A 24,119-nucleotide genomic window follows, 5' to 3' on the forward strand; every position below is an offset into this window, starting at 1 on the left:
TTCATAAGAATTCTTTCATAAACGTTTTACCATATGGTTGTTTCTGACATTCCCGAAGTTGCATTTATTTTTGAAAAAAATGCTTCTGTACATTTTGTAATGTGCCTTCTTGGAGTAACAACCTGTCACTTATCTTCTATTTAAAGAATGCATTTTCTCCTTGAAACCATGTTATTAAAACTGGCTATGATCCAAATATGTCGTTAAGAAAATCTCTAGTGACTTGATAGGTTCCATAAAGACCTTTACCCTCACTCTTAAAGCTTTTTGGAGCACATGTTAAACTTAGATTTTCTAAAAAGGACTTTTATACAATTAAGCAGCTAAAATAATGTTTGTAGCATTATAATTGTGTTACAGAGTGTACTATTGCATTGATATTTTATATTGCATTTTTATTATTCTGTACTCCACCTGGAGCAGAGTTCCCCAACATTTCTGAGTCTGTGGACCGACGGGTGGGGGAGGGAGAGGGGATGGTTCCATGCAAGCAGTGCAGCTCCATTTGCGTGAATGGCAATGCATAAATTGGGTGTCTGCACTCTTGCTCGCTGCTCGGGCAAATGAGGATGCGCATGTGCGCTTACCGGCTGTATCCGTGGCCTGGTTGCAAGCCCCTCGCAGCCCACCTGTGGGCCCCAGCCCACAAGTTGGAGACCCCTGATCTAGAGTTGTGGACTAATGTTGTTATATTCTTGGAGTTAAGTAGCCAATTATTTTCAAATAACAATAATAGATACCTTGGGAGCAATCGCAAAACAATTGGAGCACTATGTAAACACTATTGGCATTGACAAAATCACCATCAATCAATTACAAAAGGCAGCTTTACTTGGAACAGCTTACATCCCGCAATGATATTTGTAAACCATCAAAGTCTTAGAAAAGACTTGATTAGGCAGACAAAAATTCCAAATCAAGTCTGAATACCTGGGTAACTACATGACTAACCATAATAATAAGCTTGAAGGAAAGGTAAATAAAGTTAAAATCTGGCAATGTCTTACAAATGGAACATTTAAAAAAGTAAGTGAAGGCTTGATTTTGGTTGCTCAAGAGCAAAGCTATCCAAGTAACACAATCAAGGCCCAAATTAAAAATATATATATCATGAAATGATACAAAGGATAGATTGTGCAAAGAAGCAGAAGAAATAGCCGATCATATACTTAACTCATGCAAGAAGATTACGCAAACTACAAACAATGACATAACACTGTCATCAAAATGATTCACTAAACAACTATGAAAAACATCATTTGCTAGTAATGATAAATTGGTGGGAAGTCTTGGTGCATAATTCAAAAGATTTAACTTCGGTTGAAAAGAAGAAAGTGTGGACAATTAATGTGGCAATATCAGGAGACAGTTAAAAAAAAAGGAGTCCCTACGGATTTTGCTTTGCTAGTCATTGCCGACTATAGGGGTGGTGTTCATCTCTGCTTCAAAGCCAGTGCTGTCCAAATACATTTCCGTGGTCAGGTGACCAGCATGATATCATAGAGTGCTGTTACCTTCCCATCAAAATGTTACCTTTTTTATTTATTCGCATTTACATGTTTTCAAACTGCTAGGCTGATAGGTGCTGGGATGAGGACAAGAGCTCACCCCATCACATGACACTCGGGTCTCAAACCTGGGCTGCCATCTTTCCAGCCAAAAAGCCCAGCATCTGAACCTCTGAGCCATCGTGCCGCCCCCATCAGGGGATGGAACAATATTTTTAATGTGTTTATTTTTATGAAATTTATATGCTCACCATCTCACTATCCAAACAACTCTGGAAGGAGTAGAAGACAAAAAATTGGAGAATATCATGAAGTATCAAGATCTGAAAATCTAAACTTTATGGCATAAATCGGCAGTGATGGTGCCAGTGGTTATCAGCACAACGGAAGCCAAACCAAAAAGTCTTGGATGACATTTGGAAAATCTGCATATTGACAACATTTCCATACAAAAGACCACACTGCTTGTGAGGGCCTGGGCCTGGTGTATGAATCTATTAACCTATACATAAATTACTAAGGGTTTTTTCAAATAAGTCACAAAACCGTTGCAGTTAAAACTATTCTATATTATTCATTCTATTCATGCCTTGATAAATGTTGTTAGGATTAGCTGTTAAGATTAGATAAACACAGCTGCTCACCAATGGAGACCACAAGCTCGAAGTGTTGGTTAAGATAACGAGATACAATCTTGCAAACCTAGAACTGAAGGATTGTGGTCTTGCTATTTTGCTTAGAAACATTGCAAGCAGGCCTGTTACTAGGATACAGCAAAGTAATAAGACATTTAGCTTAAACTGCAGTTAATGACATCCGGGCATTCACCGATACATTACAATATTCTAGGTTTTGGGAAGAACTTGATGAAAAAGAAGGCCAGCACCAGCTGCCAAAAATTGATTTCACCCTTTGGTGTATAATAAAAATAATAATGCCTATCCCAGGTCCTGTTGGACAAAAGTGCCAAATCCGGTCTGAACTTCTAGTTAATTGTGCGACAAACAGTAATATTTTTTAAAAAAAATCAAATGAACAATTAACATATTATTGAAAAGAATCTATATAATATATTGGCCTCAAGGAAGAATATGAATTTTATAAGACAAGATTAACAAAACAATCATTCACTGATATCCATTCAGCATTGTTACTTTTAAAGAAGCACACAGGCAAGCTGTAATTATGGATAAGCAGTTGCTCCTATATATCTGAAGCATTTAAAGCACTGGTCAACTAAAAGAATAAAACACATTCAATCCTAAAGCTTTGGCAGATTTGACCATCACAATGAAAGAGTCCAAATAACCTTTGTATCCCCTTCCTGAATGCTGACAGACCTGGCTGTTGAAAATTACTAAAAATAAACAGCTTGCCTAGCACACAATAATGCCATTAAACAGACAATGCCAACTCCTTTCCATATTCTGCTTTTCTCCTAAGAATAGTAGGGCAAGTCACAGAAGAACCCATTAAATCAGAAAACAAGAGCCAAGAACTTGTTTGCTCTCATAATGAGGTTTGGGATTTCAGTCAAAAAGGGAATTAAGGTACAGAACTTAACCTCCAGGGAAACAAGTAGATAAGTAAAGGCATTCATTATAATGCATAGCATGATCTCCATTGTATGTCTTTATAGATTATTATTTTCTCTTCAATAAAGTGACATAAAAATAGCCAAAGAATAGGCAAGATTAAATCTGAGATTCAAGATGAATAAAAGAAATACTACGCATAGTTATAATAATAATAATAGTAGTAAAGTTGGAAGGGACCTTGGAGGTCATCTAGTCCAACCCCCTGCTCGGGCAGGAAACCCTACACCATTTCGGACAAGTGGCTGTCCAGTCTCTTCTTAAAAACTTCCAGTGTTGGAGCATTTACTGCTTCTGGAGGCAAGCTGTTCCACTGATTAATTGTTCTCACTGTCAGGAAGTTTCTCCTTAGTTCTAGGTTGCTTCTCTCCTTGATTAGTTTCCACCCGTTGCTTCTTGTCCTGCCTTCAGGTGCTTTGGAAAATAGCTTGAATTCCCTCTTCTTTATGGCAGCCCCTGAGATATTGGAATACTGCTATCATGTCCCCCCTTGTCCTTCTCTTCGTTAAACTAGACATACCCAATTCTAGCAACCGTTCCTTATATGTTTTAGCCTCCAGTCCCCTAATCATCTTTGTTGCTCTTCTCTGTACTCTTTCTAGAGTCTCAACATCTTTTTTACATCGTGGTGACCAAAACTGGATGCAGTATTCCAAGTGTGGCCTTACCAAGGCATTGAAGAGTGGTATTAATACTTCACGTGATCTTGATTCTATCCCTCTGTTAATGCAGCCTAGCACTGTGTTGGCCTTTTTGGCAGCTGCAGCACACTGCTGGCTCATATTTAGGTGATTGTCTACTAGGACTCCGAGGTCCCTCTCACAGTTACTACTATTGAGCATGGTGCCACCTATGCTGTACTTGTGCATTTGGTTTTTCTTGCCTAAATGTAGAACCTTGCTTTTTTCACCATTGAATTTCATTTTGTTAGTTAGTGCCCAGTGTTCAAGTCTGTCCAGATCCTTCTGTATCTGAAGCCTGTCTTCTGGAGTGTTGGCTATTCCTGCCAGCTTGGTGTCGTCTGCAAATTTGATGAGTTCCCCATCTATCCCTTCATCCAAATCGTTGATGAAGATGTTGAAGAGTACTGGGCCCAGAACAGAGCCCTGGGGCACCCCACTACACACTTCCCTCCATATAGATGCAGTTCCATTGAGGACCACTCGCTGAGTATGGCCGGTCAGCTAGCTACGGATCCATCTGGTGGTGGTTCTGTCTACCCCACATTTTTCTATCTTGTCAAGTAGTAGGTTGTGATCTACTTTATCAAATGCCTTACTGAAGTCCAAGTAAATTATGTCCACAGCATTCCTCTGATCCACTAATTTTGTCACTTGGTCAAAGAATGCAATAAGATTTGTCTGGCATGATCTATTTTTGACAAACCCATGTTGGCTTTTAGTAATGACTTTGTTTGCCTCTAGGTGTTCGTTGATTCGTTGTTTGATTATCTTTTCCAGGATCTTCCCAGGTATTGAGGTCAGGCTGATATGTCTGTAATTTCCTGGATCCATTTTTTTTTCCTTTTTTGAGGATGGGAACTACATCAGCTCTTTTCCAGTCCTCTGGTAGTTCCCCTGTGTTCCAGGATCTTTGAAAAATATAGTTCAGTGGCTCCGATATCACATCTGCCAGTTCCTTGAGAACTCTGGGGTGTAATCCATCTGGTCCTGGCGATTTGAACTCATCTAGGCTGGACAGGTGCTCCCTAACCATTTTCTTGCCTATCTTAACTTGTGTTTCTGTTTTGTTTTTTATGGCACTATTTTTGATAGATTGGTCTGTTTTTTCCCTTTGTGTAAAGACAGATGCAAAAAAATGAGTTAAATAGTTCTGCTTTCTCCCTGTTGCTTGTCACCTTCTTGCCACTTCCACCCACTAATGGACCAATCATTTCCTTCACTTTTTTCTTGTTTTTTACATGTTGAAAGAAGCTTTTTTTGTTATTTTTGACTTTGGTCGCAAGCCTTAGTTCATTTTGAGCCTTGGCTTTCTTCACTTCATCTTTGCAGGCTCGGGCTATTTGCTGATATTCTGACTTAGTTATGTTCCCCTCTTTCCACTTTCTATACTTGTCCTTTTTATCTTTCAATTTGTCAGAGAGTTCTTTATGCAGCCATGCTGGTTTCTTTTGAGAGCTGTTATTTTTCCTCTTTGTTGGTATTGTGCTAGACTGTGCTTTTATTATCTCATTTTTCAAAATTTCCCAAGCTTCTTGAGTTGTTTTCCCCTTGAGGATTCTCATCCATGGAATCCTTCCCAAGCCCTCTCTAAGTTTATTGAAATTAGCTCTCTTGAAGTCCAAGACTCTAGTTTGACTGTGTTCTATTGCTTGTGCTTCCATAATGATGAATTCTAATATTGCATGATCACTTCCTCCCAGGGTTCCTATGGCTTCAACACCGTCTATCATTTCATCTCTGTTAGTGAGAATTAGATCCAAAATGGCTAATCCCCTAGTTCCCTTCTCTACTTTTTGGGAGACAAAGTTGTCTGCTAGGTTTGCCAGGAACCTGCTTGATCTTCCACTTGGTGCGGAGTTTGTCTCCCAGTTGATGTCAGGATAGTTAAAGTCCCCCATTACTATTGTGATGTGCTTTCTACATAGCTTAGTTAGCTGACTAGCAAAAAGTTCCTCTATTTCCTCTGTTTGGTTGGGCCCCAGGGAAACAGGATATGACTTTTGGGACATAATAGGATTAAACCACAGATACCAAGGCCTAAAAAAGCACACTCAGACTCAGTTCAAAGTTCATGCCACAGGAACAGGAAATTATTCCAAACAAAAGGCCTTCAGAGGATATAAAAACCTACTCCACATGTGCTCAGCCTTTGATTTTTCTCCTCCTTCCTGCCAGAACCATCTTTCAGTTTAGCTCTTCAATAAACTGTAACCTTCTTCCCAAAGCAGTCGCCATGTTGTTTATTTATCCCCGGCTTGGATGAACCAGAATGAAGACTTTTCTTTCAACATTATGATAGTACTTCTATTTATAGCAATTATCCTCCACCATATTCAAACATCTAGTTAATAATATAATATCCCATCTAATGGTATGTTGTAACTTTGAATGGTCACCAAGTTGAGGACTACTGTAGGCATTTCTTGAGAAACAAGAGTATGTGAGTAAATCCAGTTCAGGGAACTTATGCATCCTATCTTTAAATCATGTGTTTTCAAACTACATTAAATTAAAATATGTTTCACATGTTCTTAACCTGATTTACCTCTTTCAAGTCCTGCATAATTGCTGTCAACCGTTCATTCTCTGCTTGAACGTTGGTAACCACAGTTCTACTTTGTTTCAGCTCGTTTTGCATTTCCAAAATCTTCCCAAGGTAATAAGCTTCCTTTGATGCCGACTCCTGAAGTAGTGTCTCTTCCCTGGTCTCACCATCTTCCGCTACTTTACGGTGGACTGAGAATGAGTGTCCAAAGGCCTGCAAGATTAAAATAAGAGCCCATTAAATAAATAAGTAAACATACAAGCGAACAGGTAGTCCTCAATTTATGAATTTCTGTTGTTACGCAAGGCAGTTGTTAAATGAGTTGCACCTGATTTTATAGCCTTTTTTGCCACAATTGTTAAGTGAATCGCTGTGGTTAAATGAATCATGAGGTCATTAAGTGAATGCAGCTTTCTCCATTGGCTTTGGTTGTTGGAAGCCAATGGGAAGGTCACAAATGGCGATCATGTGATCCTGGAATTCTGCAACTGTCATAAATACATGCCAGTTGCCAAGCACTCAAATTTTGATCATGTGACCATGGGGATGCTGATAGTTATAAGTGCAAGGATTAGTCATATGCCACTTTTTTCAGTGCCGTTATAATTTGGAATGGTTGTAAGTCGGACTACCTTTGCTCCGTAGAATCATGTTGACTATTTTACAGAATGCAGAATAACAGAGTTGGAAGGGACCTTGTAGGTCATCTAGTCCAACCTCCTGCTCAAGCAGGAGACCTTATACCATTTCTGACAAGTGGCTGTCCAGTCTCTTCTTGAAAGCTTCCAGTGATGAAGCACTCACAACCTTTACTCCTTAAAGTCATACTGACTATTTTAAAAGAAAGTATCGTATTTTCCGGTGTATAAGACGATTTTCTAAACCATGAAAATCTTCTCAAAAGTTGGGGATCGTCTTATACGCCCAGTCGTCTTATACACCGGAAAATACGGGTACCTAAAGAAACCAAAGAGGTTGGCCACAAACGGTTCAGTTATAAGAACTGGATTTGCAATCAAGAATTTTGCAAGTGGGGCCATTAGAGGAACAAGAAAAAGTAACATGGCATTTTGCTTAAAGGTCCAGAGGTAAAAAGCCCCACCTTAGCATATCAAAAAATAACCCCAGAAATTATTTCATTTTAAGCGCAGCAGCCCTTCGCGGCACAGAGCAACGGTTTTCACCAGAAACGGAGAAATATTTCCCAGGGCGGAATGGGACAAGGTAATCTGGCTGCCTTTACGTGCCCACTTCTTCTCGGGCGCCTTACCGCGGCTCACCCCAGGCAGGCCTTCTAGCTCCGCCTCTTTCTCCCTGGCGTTTTCCAGGGCTATTTGGCTGCAGGGGACATTTAAACGAGCATCCGGGCTGCCAATTCGCACTGCAACATGTAGGCCACCTCGGACACAGGAAGGCGAGCCAGGAGGGAAAAGGAAGAGGAAGAGGAGGAAGGCGAGGTGCTAGCCAGCAAAAGTGTGGGGAACGGAGAGCCTCACAGACGGAGCAAGCAAACTTACAAAAAGCGGAGCCCTCCCTCCCTCCCTCTCTCTCACACACATAAACACATGCGCGCGCGCTTTCTCTCCCTTCTCTCTCTCTCTCCAAAGGCACCAGAACAAAGTACGTGGGGGGAGGGGGTGCAGCCATGCAGCGAAGCCTGATCAGATTGTTATTAACTATGTCATTGTGGGGGCAGGGGTGGCAGCCCCCCCTCAACCGCTTACGAGTACATCAAAGCAAGCTCCCCCGTATCCTGCACCCCATGCTCCTCACCTCTTGGCGTGGAGATTGGCTGTCCGGATGAGAGTTTAAGTGTCCCACGCCAATATGCCAATAAAACAAGGCTTCTGTTGCCCTGGAAACACTTCCACCCCCCGCTGGGGAATCCAGGCATCCAGGCCGCCGCTGCTCTTCTGCCTGACGGGGAATCCCATGAAGGAACTGCGGGGGGGGGGGGTGAGATGCCTGGCTGTCCCTGTCATCCCTGCGGCAGGACAGGGACAGAAGTTGTGGAGTACCCACAACTTCTGGAGGCAAGTTTTTTCTTTAGCAATAGGCACTGCTGTGGTAGAATCATTAAATATAGTTCCAATTCAGCATGCAGTTTTTTTTCCCTGTCACTCTTAAGATTAAATGCAAATAAAAGGGGCAACACAAGATGATATTAAAAAAAACTATATAAAACCTGTGTCAAAGAGTCACCCATTTTTGGAAAATATTAATTTTTTTTAACTGGGAGTTTGTGGTTACCTTGTTTCCTTTTTCCTAAAAAGCATTAATTGCATTAGAAATTGAAACTATGGTGAAAAAGTATATTTCAAAATTCCAAAAAGATAATAGTTATAATACAATTGCATGGCTGGTGGTCAGTATATACCTTTTAAATTACCGTATTTTCTGGCGTATAAGGCAACTTTCTAAACCATGAAAATCTTCTCAAAAGTTGGGGGTCATCTTATACGCCCAGTTGTCTTATATGTCGGAAAATACGGTAGATAATGTATTTATAAACTGTGGGAGCTATTAAGAACAGGTTTTTAAAAACCTAAATATTAACAATAGTTTCACCAACCAAATTCCTCTAAATTTGGGCAGGTCAGCAATAACTTCCATGGCTGGCCATATCAATTGGATGTAAGAACTAACAATAAAAACAATCCAAAGGACCACAAGTTCATCATTCTGTCTTTATTGGTCTCTTGCATTCAGCTTTGTTCTTTGTTGTTAACAAGAGCAAGTTAATCTTGTATATTGCTTCTGCTTCTGGGAATTTGCAACATTTTACTGCTTTCAAAATCCACAAAGGAGAAATGAGTCTTAAACAAACTCATTGGCTTCATTAATGTGATCCACCTAGAATCTTGGAATTCAACCACCAAAATTTAAAGCACATACAGCTACTGGATTTAGATAAAATCCAATGTCAACAAGCAGATTGAATATTAATTTTAAAACAACAGACATTATTTTAAATAACTAATCTATTGTTTTTCTAGCAAGACCTCAAGCTACATGGCAACACAAAGTATGATGAGCAGCATTTTGTTTTGTAAAGGCAGAACTGAAATTAATAATGATCATAAAATTTAAATATAACTTTATGACATTATTTATTATTTAAACAAAGTTCTCTCATCAATTTTATAAAATACAATTGAAAACAAATGAAAATCAGCACCATAAAAGCTAAATAAATCCAATAAAAATAATACATTTTATTTTAATGTACAGCACATGAAGTCATAGCAAAACTAACAATTGAACAAGAAGCATAAAAGATAATTAAGATGAAACCATTATAAAATTATAAGTATCTTGATTATTTGTATATGGATAAGAATTTCAGTATGATCAAAGAGAGTTCCACAATTTGCATGGTTTAGAATGGATGATATCATTTATTCAATACCCAGATACTGCTGACTGAACAATTATAAAACACCTAAGTTTCTGATCAAAAGAAATCAGTGTTAAAAAAGATCCTATAGGCGTTACACTTTTTCAGAAGGATGAGATTCCTTTCTTTTCTATAATAATAATAATAATAATAGTAATAATAATAATAGTAATAATAATAATAGTAATAATAATAGAGTTGGAAGGGACGTTGGAGGTCTTCTAGTCTAGTCTCTGTTCGTTCCAAAGCTGTGAATTTAATAGAAATCACCAGACAATCAGTGGAGAGTCAAAATGTATTTATTCACCCAAAGTTGCTTTGAATTGGAGGCTGCTCCAGAGAATGGTTTTCTCCATCCTTTTATATGTCTTTTAATAATTCAGCCAATCAGAATGCATCACTTATCTCAATACTTTTTGTTCTACCAGCATGAACATCTGGTCTGCATATCCTGTTCCTCCTAGCATGACATTGTTATTTTGTATCCTGTTTAAATGTTCTTTTATATCAAAATTACACCAAACTTCCTTATCTATGGTTAGCGGAATCTCTTTTCTATAGCAAAAAGGAAGAAACGTGGTTTCCTTTGCTACATGATATGCACATTTGTCTATTTGGGAGCCAGTTACTGATAGGATCCGACATTATTATATTAAGATACAGATCTTCCTTTCCTTGTTGTAAGCATAATCCAATAATAGAAGGCCAAAAACATCCTCAGCTAGTAGACAGACTAGAATAAAAAATATCAGAACATCACAGTTGGAAGGGACCTTTCAGAGGTCCTGGAGCATGGGGAACTGTCAGAGGACTGGAAAAAAGCTGATGTTGTTTCAACCTTCAAAAATGAGAAAAATGGATCCAAGAAACTGCAGATCAATTAGCTTGGGAAAGACCTGGAAAAGATAATCAAGCAGCAGATCTGTGAGCACCTAGCAATGAACTAGAAGCCTACATGGTGTTGTTAAAAGTAAGTCATGCCAAACAAATTTTGTTATCTTCTTTGATAAAGTGACTAAATTAGTGTATCAAGGAAATTCTGTGAATATAATATATTTACACTTCAGTAAGGCATTTGATAAAGTAAACTGTAGCCTATTTCTTGGTAAGAGAGTAACATGGGTAGACAGTACCACCACCAGATGGATTTTCAGTTGGCTGACCAACTGCACTCAGCATGTGATACTTAATGGAACAACGCGGAGAGAAGCATGCATCTGGGTACCTCAAGGTTCTGTCTTGGGCCCAGTGCTCTTCAGTATCTTCCTAAATGACTTAGATGAGGGGATAGAAGGGGCGCTCATCAAATTTGCAGATGGCACAAAGTTGGGGGGAGTTGCTAACATTTTGGAAGACAGACTCAAGAGTCAGAAGGATCTTGACAGACTTGAGTATTGGGCCCTGTAAGGCAGGGTCCCCAACCCCCGATGCATGGACCAGTATGGGGCCACAGCATGTCAGCAACCAGTCACACAAACAAGCAAAGCCCCATACATGGGATGCAAGCAGCACACAAAACCACGCACCCTCTGATCCATGGAAAAACTTCTCTCCACGGAACCGGTCCCTGGTGCCCAAAAGGTTGGGGACTTCTGCTGTAAGGGATAATATAATAGATCAGAAATCAGTTAATGAATACAGAACAGATATCCTTCCAAGGTGGGTGATGTGAAAGAACAAACTCATTTATTTTAGAGACATATAGGCCAGTGCAGCAAAACATTAGCAGTATCCTATGAAGAAATTTAATCCTAATGGCCTAGCTGAAACTTAAGCAGTATGCTTAATAGTTGCAAAATGGAGTTACTTGAGCCTTTAGAAGTAAGAATTTGACATATGTGAGATTGTTGCTTTGATATCAGACATGTAGCTAATTCTTAGGAAGCCAGCAGAGGAAATACAAAAAATAAAGATAGAGCTTATGCTAGCAAAAAGTAGGTCATGATTAAGCACAATAGGTATAGCAGGTGCAAGGGTCTTCCTGGGAGGGAGAAAGGAAATGTATTCAGTTTAGGCACTTCAGATTAGCTGACCGAGATGAGCAGGTGGGCTGTTGAGTGCAATAGGGGGGGGGAGGAATATGCTTTGGAAAAGGGTATAAATGTATGCTTTTAAAAAGTGTGTGTGTGGCTTATTCTCCTGCATCATTAAGTCCACCAGCCTTTGCAAACACTTTGTTTTTATTCCTGGAATCCCAAGTGAGTTTGTTTGTCTTTGGAATCCTGAGCCACCTTCTAGACAGGCCTTATCAAACAAGTTGCAGTTCAGGCAGGAAACACCAAATGCACAGATACAGAATAGGCAAGTACCTGGCTCAACAGTAGTAAGTCTAAGAGGAATCTAGGTGTCCTGGTGGACCATCACTGAAGTATGAGCCAACAGTATGCAGGCAGCTGCCAAAGAAGTCAATGCAGTCCTAGGCTGCATCAACAGAGGGATAGATCAAAACAATTATTATTAAAAAATTTAAAACCATTACAAAACTAGAATGTACTGAAGGGGCTTTATTGTACTTATGATTTTATTATGCTTATGGTTTTATTATGTTTATGATTTTATTATATTTAAGTTTGACATTAGTTGTATTAGTTTGTAGCCTTTTTATATAAATTTGCTTATATGCAAGCAACCTTACAAGTGCCTCATATCAGGAAATTACTTACATAAAAGCAAGTGTTTCATGTATATTGAAAAAGCAATGTCTCATGCCAAATATACAGGAGATTGCTTACATGGAAAAAGCAAGGTAAGGTCCAGTGGTCCAAGAAATAAGGAGGAGGGGGAGGGAAATGAGTTACGGTTGGAACCTGGATTGATATATGAGTCATCATCTTGGAATTTGTTTTTCTGTGCTTCCTTGCTCCTGGTACAGAGACCTGGATCTCTTTGTTCTCAAAGAGTATAAATAGTAGAAGAAAACTCTTCTGGGTGTGCCTTCGTCCCGCTAAGCAGTCACGAAGAGGGAGAAGGTTACCCAACTCTATCTTGGCCAAAATAAAGTTGTTTTCTTTGCTGGAACCTCGGCTCAGGAGTTTCTTTTGGCTCTTTGAAATTTCTGAGTAGCACAGAGAAGTTTGTGAGATCAAGGGGAAAACCTTACAGTACAAAGCACAAACAGAAAGAGGAATGTAGTAATCATGTATCACCCTCTGTAGGGGAGCCTCTTTAAAATGATACCATAAAACCTCCATTCCTGGTGGCAAAACCAGGTCTTCCGAAAACCATACGTTTGATACTTATATTGTCAAAATTTAAAATCAGACATTGTTATACCATGAATCTTTGCCTGTTACTATTTCCCACATTGCAAGTTTTGATAACTTGTTCAATATTTTATACAGTATTTTATACACAAACAGTACTTATCACTTCTTAGGTGCTTAAGCCAACGCAAAGGTAATTTCTCGCTTACAAAACAAGCCAGATATGAAAATATAGTGACCACTGGAATCGTGTAAAGTTTATATGGATTTAAAATTTAGTAACTCTTACATTTATATCCAGATGCATAAGAAACTTGATGTCCAAGCCACAAATATTTAAATATCTGTGATTTACCTTTAATTGCATCTATTTCTTGCAGCATTACTATTGCTGGTGACATTGATTTCAGAATGTTTGCAATTCTTTTATGTTTAATTACATCTCCTAAACTTTGCATTAAAAGAGATTACCTTCATCATAGTATTTTGTACTTAAGTTCTAACATTTTAATTTTGAACTTTGGTTTTTATCATGTTCATCAAATTTGAATTGTATATCATTTTTACTTTAAAGCAATGTTTCTCAACCATATCCACTATAAGATGTGAGAATTTTGACTCCCAAAATTCCCCTGCCAGCATGGGGTCCATGTTAAATTTGCCAAAGTTGAGAAATTCTGCTTTAAAGTGTTGAAAAGAAAAAATCTTCAGATCCAGTCCAAGCCGAGAGTAAACAAAACGGAGGCTAAGACACTTAAAATAAAAATGGAGGCTGCTTAGGAAAGAAGGTTGTTGTTTATTTAGTTGCCAGAAACTTCAATGACACAGCATGTTTCTGGGGTGGCTTCCTAAATGGAGCTGGGATTGGGTGGGTTTTTATACCTTCTTTGGGCTTTGTATCTGAGGTTCCTGTGCCATGTACTTTGACCTGAGCTTGAGTGCGCCCTTTTGATATTCTAATGGTGGTGAGTTAATACTATTATGTCCTAAAGGTCATGTTCCTGTCCTGGAGTCTTTGTTTTTCTAATCCCATCAGCTCAAACCTTCTCTGGGGCTGAAGGCATTTTGCTTATGAACAGGTGGCCCCAAATCTGCATTTCTAAAAGCTGGCCTGCTGGGGGGGGAGGACACTGGGAGCTGGTTTCTACCTCCCCTAAGATTTTTTTCTCCACGATTCCCTTGGGAAAATATAATATTCTGTCTTTTTTAATATCCTCCCAAATATTTCCTTCTCTGGGGGGGTTTACTGACTTCCAAAAGTGTAAATTCATACTGCTGTTGGCTCCAATTTCCTCTCCCCAACTTCAGAAATCTACCTTTGAAGGTCCAGTAGATGAGGCATAAAAGTTGAAGTTTTTCCAAGAGCACAATACAGAGTGTCAGGTCAGCAATCAGAGGTGGACACCCAGAGCTCTCTCCAACAAACCCCTTATATAGGAAAACCTTGCCTTTGTTCTCTGAAGGTAGGCAAAAAAAGCCCGCCTTTTAGGACTTTTAGAAAGTTGACCAGTTCTTCAAAAGGGGGCACTCTAGGGCCAGGTAACCTCTAGGGCAGGAATGTGCAATTATGACTCCTTTACAACCTGTGGACTTCAACTCCCAAAATTCCTGGATGTTGAAGACCATAAGGGACCACAGTTGGCCAACCTTCTCTAGGGTCAGCTACCCTGCTGAGCTGTAGTTTACTGCTAATTTCCTTCTCAATTAGCATTAAAGATAGAAATGGCAATCTCATGGAAGAAAGGAAATTTTGTTTACTAATAGATGAAAATCTGGCTTCCTGAAACAAATGTTTACCTGAATATGTTGGCACCTTTGGACAATTTCAATCCATTGATCAAGTTTGTTAACTTTTGTTTTAGAGTAATTTCTCACCTTTTGCCCTTGAAATGACTGTGAGATTGGGACCTGCCTGAGAAACAAGGGAAATTGAATGGTAGGGAAGGTTTGATATTCTTTCCATTATACTTTTAAACTATGAGAGACAAATCCATAATTAATATACGTTTACTTTTCCATAGTTCTAACCTGGCATACTTAATCTACTTGCTCTACCTGGAGTATTAGATATGTTCACCACCTTGTTTATAAAATAAGAAAAATAGGACATAAATAAATAATCCATGGCCATTGTTTATCATGGGTTTAATATACTGTATATACTGTAAATGCAACCATTGTGATTTGAAAGAGATTAATATATTTAATGGACCAGCTAAAGGTGAATAATTGTTTATTATTATATTGTTATTTAATTTAATTCATACATCTGTAAAAAAAAATCACATAACATAAATCATGGTTTGCTTAACCACAGTTTATTGAACATACTTTATTTTGATGAGTTCAGATCAGCTAAGCCGTAAATGAGCAGAACATATAACACCCATTTCTGGGGGATGAGTTTATCCAAAAACCAAGATTAAACAAAATGCTCATCAAACACCTTGCATAGTCTAATCATTGCCTGCACTTTCAGAACCAGCTCAATCACTCAATCACATCTTCTCAGCCCAGAGATACCATCTGGGACAATGCCCTACCATTATGTTCTGGTTCTGTCCTAATACCAACTACAGTAGGGGTCCCGAGTCCCTGGTCCATGGACCAGCACCGATCCGCAGCATGCCAGCAACTGGGCCACGCAAACAAGCAAAACCCCATCTGCAGGATGCTGGCAGCATATAAAACCACATCCCCTCTGGTCCATGGAAAAACCTTTCTCCTTGGAACTGGTCCCTGATGCCCAAAAGGTTGGGGGCTGCTGAACTACAGGATGTCCTTTCTCCTTAAGTCAGTACAATTCACACCTGAAAGAGCATTAAAAGGTCACATGATTTCCATCTCTAATGTAAAGAATTGCCCAGAAGTCATTGCCCTGCAAAAAATTAGCTAGGGGTAATTAATGTGTCATTGAGGATTAAAAATTCACTTGTCAATCCACATAAATTGCATCATTGAAAGGTGAAAATGGCTGATTCCAAAGAGCCTGGAAGTAAGCAATTAAAACTTCTCTGGCACAAACAGTGATTGGCCATCACAAAATCTGCATATGCTAGATGAGTCATTATGTCTTGTGAATAGAGACTGTAAACAAGAAACATGTGAGATGGATTTAGCTATTTGCAGACCTGTTGCTGTATTGGAGGATCTTGTGAGATGATTTTAGGACTTTCCCTAACCCGGGAGAGTCATATAAACTAAAGAAATGCTGGTTCCTTCTGTTGGTAAGTTGAAGAAATAAGTTCAAGTTCCATTCCAGGGGGAAAACCCCTCAGGGATCCTTCCCTGGGCATGTTGTCAGTTGGTCATCTTTTCACTGGAAGACAGCAGTCAATCTCTGTGCTTCTTTTCATGAATTGGGATCAGTTATTTATTTCATTTATATTCAACCTTTATTTTTTATATATACATAACCAAGGCAGTGAGCTCCTGCCTCCTCCTATTTTTCTCACAACAACAACCCTGTGAGGTGAGAGAGAGTGGCTGGCCCAAGGTTACCTAGCTGGCTTTCATGCCTAAGGTGGGACCTGAACTCATGGTTTTTTGCTTTCTAGCCTGGTGACTTAACCACTAAACCAGACTCTGGACTTTAACCATTCAAGTTATTCTTTCAGGTAGACTATCTTTCTTAGATTTTTCAGGACTTCCTGGTTCTGATCTGACTATGTGTCAATAGCCTGTTCTGAAACTGCTGCTAATTCAGATGACTCAATTTATTTTCAATAAACCCTTCTGACCAATGTGGCAATTTCTTTCTATTTTTCTTTGTAGATTTCTGACATATCAAGTATTTACTTGTAAAACTAGGCTGATTTGCATTAATATCAAAATACTATAATTTATGACTTCTGGTTTGCCATCGTGGCTGCCGCGGATGCTGGAAGACGAGCTCCGTCTTCTGCGTTAGGTTTCGCTCTGCTGGGGGACTCTGGAAAGGGTCGAGAGTCGCCCTGTATGGGCAACAAGCAAGGAGAGGATCCCCGCTTGATTGTACGATGACAGTAGCACTTCTGCTCGATCCGAGCAGCCCTCCAAACTGGCGGACCAAAGACCGACCATAGAAATATGGCTCGTCACTAGGCTGCAGACAGCCGAAGTCAAATTTACCTCAGGCACTTCTAAAGCAGCGTAGATGAGACTGGGTGAATCTCTTTTCAATCCCAAGTATTTTCTTTTCCTGTAAAAGCTGCCCAAAGCATTTTCCCCCTGTGAGAGGGAAGTGAACTTCTATCCCACCCTCTAAGAATAGCGGCAACTGACTATCCAGGGGAGTTAAAACACTGAAAGAATAACCTTAATCTAACTGGATTTATATGCTAAAATTTGGGAACCAAAAGATTCTTATCTTTACAAAAGACTTTGTTTTTTATTTACAAAAAAGAAATAAAATTGGAAAAAGGATTATAAAAATACATGAAACCATTCTTTCAGCTTGTGATGAAATAAGATGCTACAGAAAAGAACAAGATGTCAGCCTAATATACGAACCCAAACTTTGACCACAATCAAAGAATCAACTATGCAAAAGATAAAGAAGAAATGGAACAATTAAATACTATGATAGAGGATTCAACTGACCAACAAATACAATCAATGGAAAATCCAGAAAAGGGATTGACAACACTGAAAATGGAAAAGACTTTCTATATAAATCAGAAGAAATTTGAGGAGCAAGAAGAACAGATCGAAGAGAAAACAAACGTATTAGGACAACTATGGGGATTTGGAATAACAGAGAGACGATTCATTAGCCCTTCCAAAAAAATGGTGACTGGATGGTCTCTCTTATTTCAAATAATATATATAACAACAGAGGGAGATCTATTTGATGACTTAAAAGCACTGACATGGAAGGCGAGCTGGCAAAAGAAGAAAGCTAGAATAAGGCTGAAGAAAATTGGGGTTGATTTATTAGAGAGAATTTTATATTACTAATTAAAATAGAATATATTCAAATAGACAAGATGTGTATTTTGAATACTAGATTTTATTATGAATTGAGATAAAGAAAACTTTGGTCACTTAAAACTTGGAAGTATAAATATTAAAAGTTAAATTTGAATATTGATGAGGAATTAAAAATTGAGAAAAACTAATAACAGGACATTGATTGTCTATAAACATTGAATGTAAAAGCAACTAGGATATGTATAAGCTAAATTTTATTGATAAATGTAATAATGCTATTTTTACTCAATTGATATAATAAGAACTGTGTTAGTTCAAATATGAGACAGTAAATATTAAGGAAAAAAGAGAGGAAATATTTGATGTGGTACCTTGAGATTTGTATGCTATTGAATTATTGATTAACTCAGTCACCACATTGTTTTTTAAATACTTAAATGTAAAATTAGAAAATAAAATACTACAAAAAATACTATAATTGATTTTTCTGTTTTTAAGTCCAAAATTTTGTAAGTTTTGTATTCCTATTCGATAGCCCAGTATTATCCCATAGTGTCCAACTTTCTGATTTTATAATTCATAATTGGGTTCTATAATTTCATTCATTTTTTGTGTGTTATGGGAGAGAAAGAGAGAGAGAGAGAGAGAGAGAGAGAAAGAGAAAGAGACAGAGACAAAGAGAGGCAGGCATAAGCTTTGTTTCAAAATGCTCTTAGGTAGGACAAATTAAGTTTGTTCTTTTTTATTTTGGTTTTAAATAACAATCACATATTTATTCTCTCAGTTTATTGCAAGGAGAAACATTTAATCAGACTGAATCCTTTGTTTTTTTAACTACAAATTCATATCTCTGTAATTTTCTATGCTATTTTGCAACTTTATTACCTGTGCATTCTACCACTCTGCTTGCTTGAGACTATGTAAATTCTGGCAAATTAGCTTTATTATGCTTTCCCATCAACATTACTTGTAGAATTTTGTAGCTATGCTAAGTTGTTTTTAATTTTACAACCATGTTGCAAACATTAATTTAGACTTACAGTATATAATTTGCATCTGACTGAGGTTCATACTATGATTCTTAAAATATGTATGTGTCCATTCATTTTCACTAAACATATATTTCTATTTAATACTGTTATTTTCTACATATATCTATTAACATTCCATTTCCTGAATTATCTTTTCTATAATAAGATTCATCAAGACTTATAAACACATCTTTGCTGCTTATCCATTGACAATCCATGGCTATCCAACAAAAATCAATTTATTTTTTGACTTCAGGGGAAGAAATGATAAACTGAAGACCTGGCAGAATAACGAGTTGGCATGAAGACAGGCTCTTTGTGATCCCTCTCTGTCAAGGGAAGGATTTAGGATTGCCCACAAGTACTCCAGACAGTTGCTCCTTGTGAGGAGACCGCAAGACAGCAAAGGAAAGAATTTAAAGTTGGTTTATTTGATCAAGGTTAAAGTAAATATGTTATATCCACAATTCATTAAGTGAATCCAGTTTCCCCAATGGACATTTTTTTTTGCCCAAAACCCATAAAAAAGGTCGCAAATCATGATCACATAACTTCAAGATGCTACAACTGCAGCCAACTGCCAAGCACTCAGTTGCAATCATGTGACTGTTGGGATTAAGCAAACAGTCATAAGGGATGGTTCTAAGTACAAGAACAAATTGTATGTCACTTTTTCTGAGGCCGTCTTAATTTGGAATAGTCATTTAAAAAACAGTTGTAAATCAAGACTACCTATATCTCTTCGCTGTAAGTCTTAGCTCTGTAAAGTCTGCATTTTCTCTTAATGTCCTTTCTATTATGGTAATGTTGATCAGCATTCTGATGATTAAGATTCATATATTGAAATGACTAAAATAAATTGCAGTTTCTAAGTAAGAGCAAGTATGATATGGAAACAACAATGGTTCTGAGAATAAGGCTTGCTCAAAATATGTATTGCAAAAGGATATGGGCACAATTTCAGTAACTTCTGTATTTTACTTACTTTTGTACAAATAGCTGTATTTCCTGCTTGTGTAACCAAGTAAAGTATAAAAGCTTGTTGAAAAAAATCATTCTGGGTTCTTCCCAGCCTTGTGGGAGAACCCACCTTTATCCAGATCTGAGAAGACATATGACCCTGAGAGAATTGGATTTGACTTCTTTGTTCATGTTGGGCCAAACCTAGTATTTCTGCTCAACAAATTTGGTGAGCCAGCAGCAAGGAGTCAGGTGCCCGGTTCTGCAGAACCCCAGAAAGGGGATTGCACCAAGTGTGTTCCAAGAATTCTCAGGGGTACCTGCCTTCCATTGGTGGGATTCAGCCGGTTTGCACCACTTTGGCAGAACCGGTAGCTATTTTTTTGTTACTGAGGCCCAGAATGGACTTCCGGAAGCGGCATCCACAGAGAACCTGTTGTTCACATATTTGAATCCCACCACTGCTGCCTTTCTGATTTTTTGTAAGACTTCAAAGGTGAATAAGAGTTGCTTCTCTTCCTACTTTCAGAGACCATGTTCTTCTGCAATATATTCATTCTCTGACTAACAATGTCTCTTCTATTTCTGAAGCTGTTCAGACAGGTTTAGACCATCCATGTTCTGCCCTGGAGACTGGGTACTAGTGAAATTCTGGACTACTGATGATCTGCCTACCGACGATCTGCTTTCTGAGACGTGGAAGGCCCCCTATCTCATTCTTCTTACCACATCCACTACGGTCACATTTGCCAGCATCCGGACTTGCATCCATCACACCTGCCCAAAGACCTCTTTTCCACCTGCTGATAGGGATAATGATGATTGGACTGTAGCCCCTCGTGCTGAATATGACCTTGGGATGAAGCTTTTATTCAAACAGCTGCATTCTTGTACTGCATGTCCAAATGCCACCATATTTTATCAGATTGTTCCTGCTCAATTGCCTCGTCAATTTTTTACTCCTTTTGTTCTGTCCTTCTAATCATTTCCATTTTTCACTGGGGGGGGGAAGACTATGAGAGCTGTGAGATAACCAATGTACAGGTGATTAAAATTACCCATTTGAATGGTAAAATGTTTGCTAGATTGGTTGCCTGGGTGGAGATGGTTTAATGAAATATTCTTGGTTTTACTCTTCATTGTTTTCCTGGTTCTCTTTTTGTGTTGCTGTCTATGTTTTACATTGTTGTGCATGCAAGCTTGCCCTCAGAAGCATATCCATCCCATAGCTACACTTCCTAAGCGGTACTTCTCTGCAATGCTCAAAGGGGGGATTATGTTGATCAGGATTCTGATGATTAAGATTTGTATACCGAAATGAAATGAAATAAAATATATTGCACATGTCCCAACTAAGGGGAAGAACGATGGGGAAACAACAACAGTTTTGAGAGAAAGGCTTGCTCAAAATATGTATTGCAGTAGGATATGGGCACAGTTTCAGTAACTTCTGTACTTTACTTTTGTACAAACAGCTGTATTTCCTGCTTGTGTAACCATGTAAGGTATAAACGCTTGTTGAAAAAAATCATTCAGGACTCTTCCCAGCCTTATGGGCAAATCTACCCTTGTCCAGATCTGAATAAACATGTAACTCAAAAAGAATTGGACTTTGCCTCTTTCTTCTATCTATCTATCTATCTATCTATCTATCTATCTATCTATCTATCTATCTATCTATCTATCTATCTATCTATCTGTATCTATATATCAAGATCTACATATACTTGCTTCCAATTCCATTAGGAGTTCTTCTAATCTTATGGGAGGACACACCTTTGTTCAGCTGAATAAAGTGTCCATTTATCAATAGAGATCTGGACCCCTTCTCTTTGTTTGCCCCAAGTCACACAGTGGTGGGATTCAGCCCATTCCCACCACTTCGGCAGAACCGGTAGCTACTTTTTTGTTGCCCGGGCCCAGAATGGACTTCCGGAAGCAGCATCCACACAGAGCAACGATTGTTCACATATCTGAATCCCACCACTGAAGCCACACCTGATCCCTCTTCCACAGTACCACTGGAAATAGTACTGCAGATAATTACTATGGAAAATACCAAATAGTGTGGTTTTTTGTTATTCCAACCTTAGCCCTTTTATAACAAAAAAGATAGTGATGCAAAGTGAGGATCAGATGATTCTGCCTCTGCAGCATGAAAGAAACAATTTGTGCATGGGGATGATGTATCTAATAATATAAACTGTGAAGGAACACTGATGGGAAATAATTTATCATAATGATGTATTATAGATGGAGTCTTTATTGCTAATGGAATATTGATTCTACTAATGTGTTTCCGTACTGTCATTTGAGAGTAGAATATCCCTGTTTATTAAGCAGTATTTCAGTTTATACAAGGTAATGCTTAATGTAACTGGACACTGTAATTCAGCAGGAGAATTTATTCTGGATTTTATTCTCAGAATGACTTATTAATGATGTGAAAAGCTTACACAGAGAGTACAAACCAAGTATCCGGTACTTAGAGATGGATCATCATAATGGGTCTGATCTCCATGTTATATTCGATGATGCCAGCGTACCTCTAGTTACCAGAAAGTTATCTGTTCGTGATAAACAGCTGATTACAATGTTCCTTTCCCCATAACATCAGATTGCTCAGAGATATCAAGTCAAAGGCCTTATATATAAATTAGACCCTGAAGACATGGGACAAGCCATGAAAACCTGAGCTAAATTTAATTTGGTCCACAAAGAAGGAATAAATCATCTGGGTGAATTAGTCCAGCAGGGAGATCAAACACTTGTTTTGGAAAATTTTTCTATTATTTAAATACCAAATGTTGCAAATAAGATATCACATTTGATCACCAGAAGATCAGGTCAAGGTTTCCCAGAAAATTATTCCCATAAGCTTTTCCTAGCAGGTTTGATTGGAGCCAATTAAACTGGCCCACTCTTTCTTTCTGGCTCAATTGCATCTATGCTCATCAGCATCTTGATTTTTTTAAAAATGGTTGTTTTGCTTTGAAAAAGAATTAAGATATAATGTTTCATTGCCTTCAAAGAGGACAGTAGCTATTTATGAGAGGACAAAAATAGAAAGGATACACTCAGATATCATAAGGGGCACTGCAAATAAAAAGAATAATTCAATAACTATATAGCTCTGGGGTCCCCAACTTGTGGCCTCCTGGCCACCAGGCCGCGGGACAGGCTGGCCAGTATGCGCATGTGTGTGTGCACACCCCCTTATTTGTGCTAGCGCCGCAGGCTGCCACCGCTGTGCCTCAGGGTGCGAAAATGGGCTGCCGCCGCACTGCAGAACACAGAAACGGGGTACTGCCGCACTGTGCAGTACAAAAACAGGCTGCTGCCATGCTGCAAGGTGCAAAAATGGATGCCGCCATGCTGCAGGGAACAAAAACAGGGCGTTGCCACTCTGCAAGGTGCAAAAACGGATGCTGCCACACTGTGGGATGCAAAAACAGGCCACCACCATGCTGCAAGCTGCAAAAATAGGCTGCCGCCATGCTGCAAGGAGCAAAAATGGATACCGTCATGCTATGGGGCACAAATATGGGCGCTGCTGCACCACAAGGCACAAAAATGGCTGCCAACGTGCTGCAGGGCACAGAAACAAGGTGCTGTGCCACGCAAGAACGGGGCAGTGTTAGTGAGTATCATGCAGGCACTAGCCCTGCCCTGTTTGCGGCCTGCACGTGTTCATGACCCCATGTGCAAGCATTCGCATGCACACGTGTAAAATGCTTCCCTCTCCCTTTTCCTCTTGTCTGACCTCTGATATAGCTAACATCTCCAGCCCCTTGTGAAAAGATAAATTGATAGAGCATTCTATTCTATATTACTCTGGAATTCTGGAATGATAATTGTTAAGAATAGACATGAGGATATACATTTACTATATAAGACTAAATGAGAGTTTAAGATGTGGGGGGAAAATGCACGCGCAGCAAACTGCCGTGCTTTTCCCCACACACACAAACTTCATAACCTTTTGATACCCTTTGTCCCAGTGAAGCAGCCAGAAGGTCATACCCTTTTGACTTAATGCCTCACCTACCTAAACAGATAATATGCTTAGTTCCTTCCTATCTTTTCCTGTCTTTGTTACTTCTTTCTCCTTTCATCTCCCTGTATTTGTTCTTTACCTGGTCTTTGACCATGTAATGTGTTACTAGGAAATAGTTGCTTATATGACGGAATTTTCTAATGAAGAAACTTTATGTCAGCATCTAATGGTTAAGCTGTGTATGTAACAAGAATATAAAAAGCAATAAACTCACAGAGTTTGTCAAGCT

The 24,119-nt window shown here is 38.8% G+C and overlaps 1 protein-coding gene and 1 long non-coding RNA gene across 7 annotated transcripts in view; one reads left to right on the forward strand and one right to left on the reverse strand.

Moving 5' to 3' along the window:
* Positions 1-24,119, reverse strand: part of BICD1 (BICD cargo adaptor 1) — a 93,064-nt gene that overhangs the window by 38,958 nt on the left and 29,987 nt on the right. For all 6 annotated transcript variants that reach the window (XM_039332960.1, XM_039332968.1, XM_039332978.1 and 3 more), the window contains one exon: positions 6,332-6,544. In XM_039332960.1, coding sequence (XP_039188894.1) covers positions 6,332-6,544 — 213 coding nt within the window. The remainder of the gene's footprint in view (positions 1-6,331; positions 6,545-24,119) is intronic.
* Positions 10,391-21,435, forward strand: LOC120303465. Its single transcript, XR_005555466.1, has 2 exons — positions 10,391-10,698; positions 20,425-21,435. It is a non-coding gene; the product is annotated as an uncharacterized LOC120303465 (long non-coding RNA).

The sequence above is a fragment of the Crotalus tigris genome, unplaced genomic scaffold, assembly GCF_016545835.1.
Source record: "Crotalus tigris isolate CLP2741 ecotype Arizona unplaced genomic scaffold, ASM1654583v1 scf7180000017625.6296891, whole genome shotgun sequence".
NCBI lineage: Eukaryota > Metazoa > Chordata > Lepidosauria > Squamata > Viperidae > Crotalus > Crotalus tigris.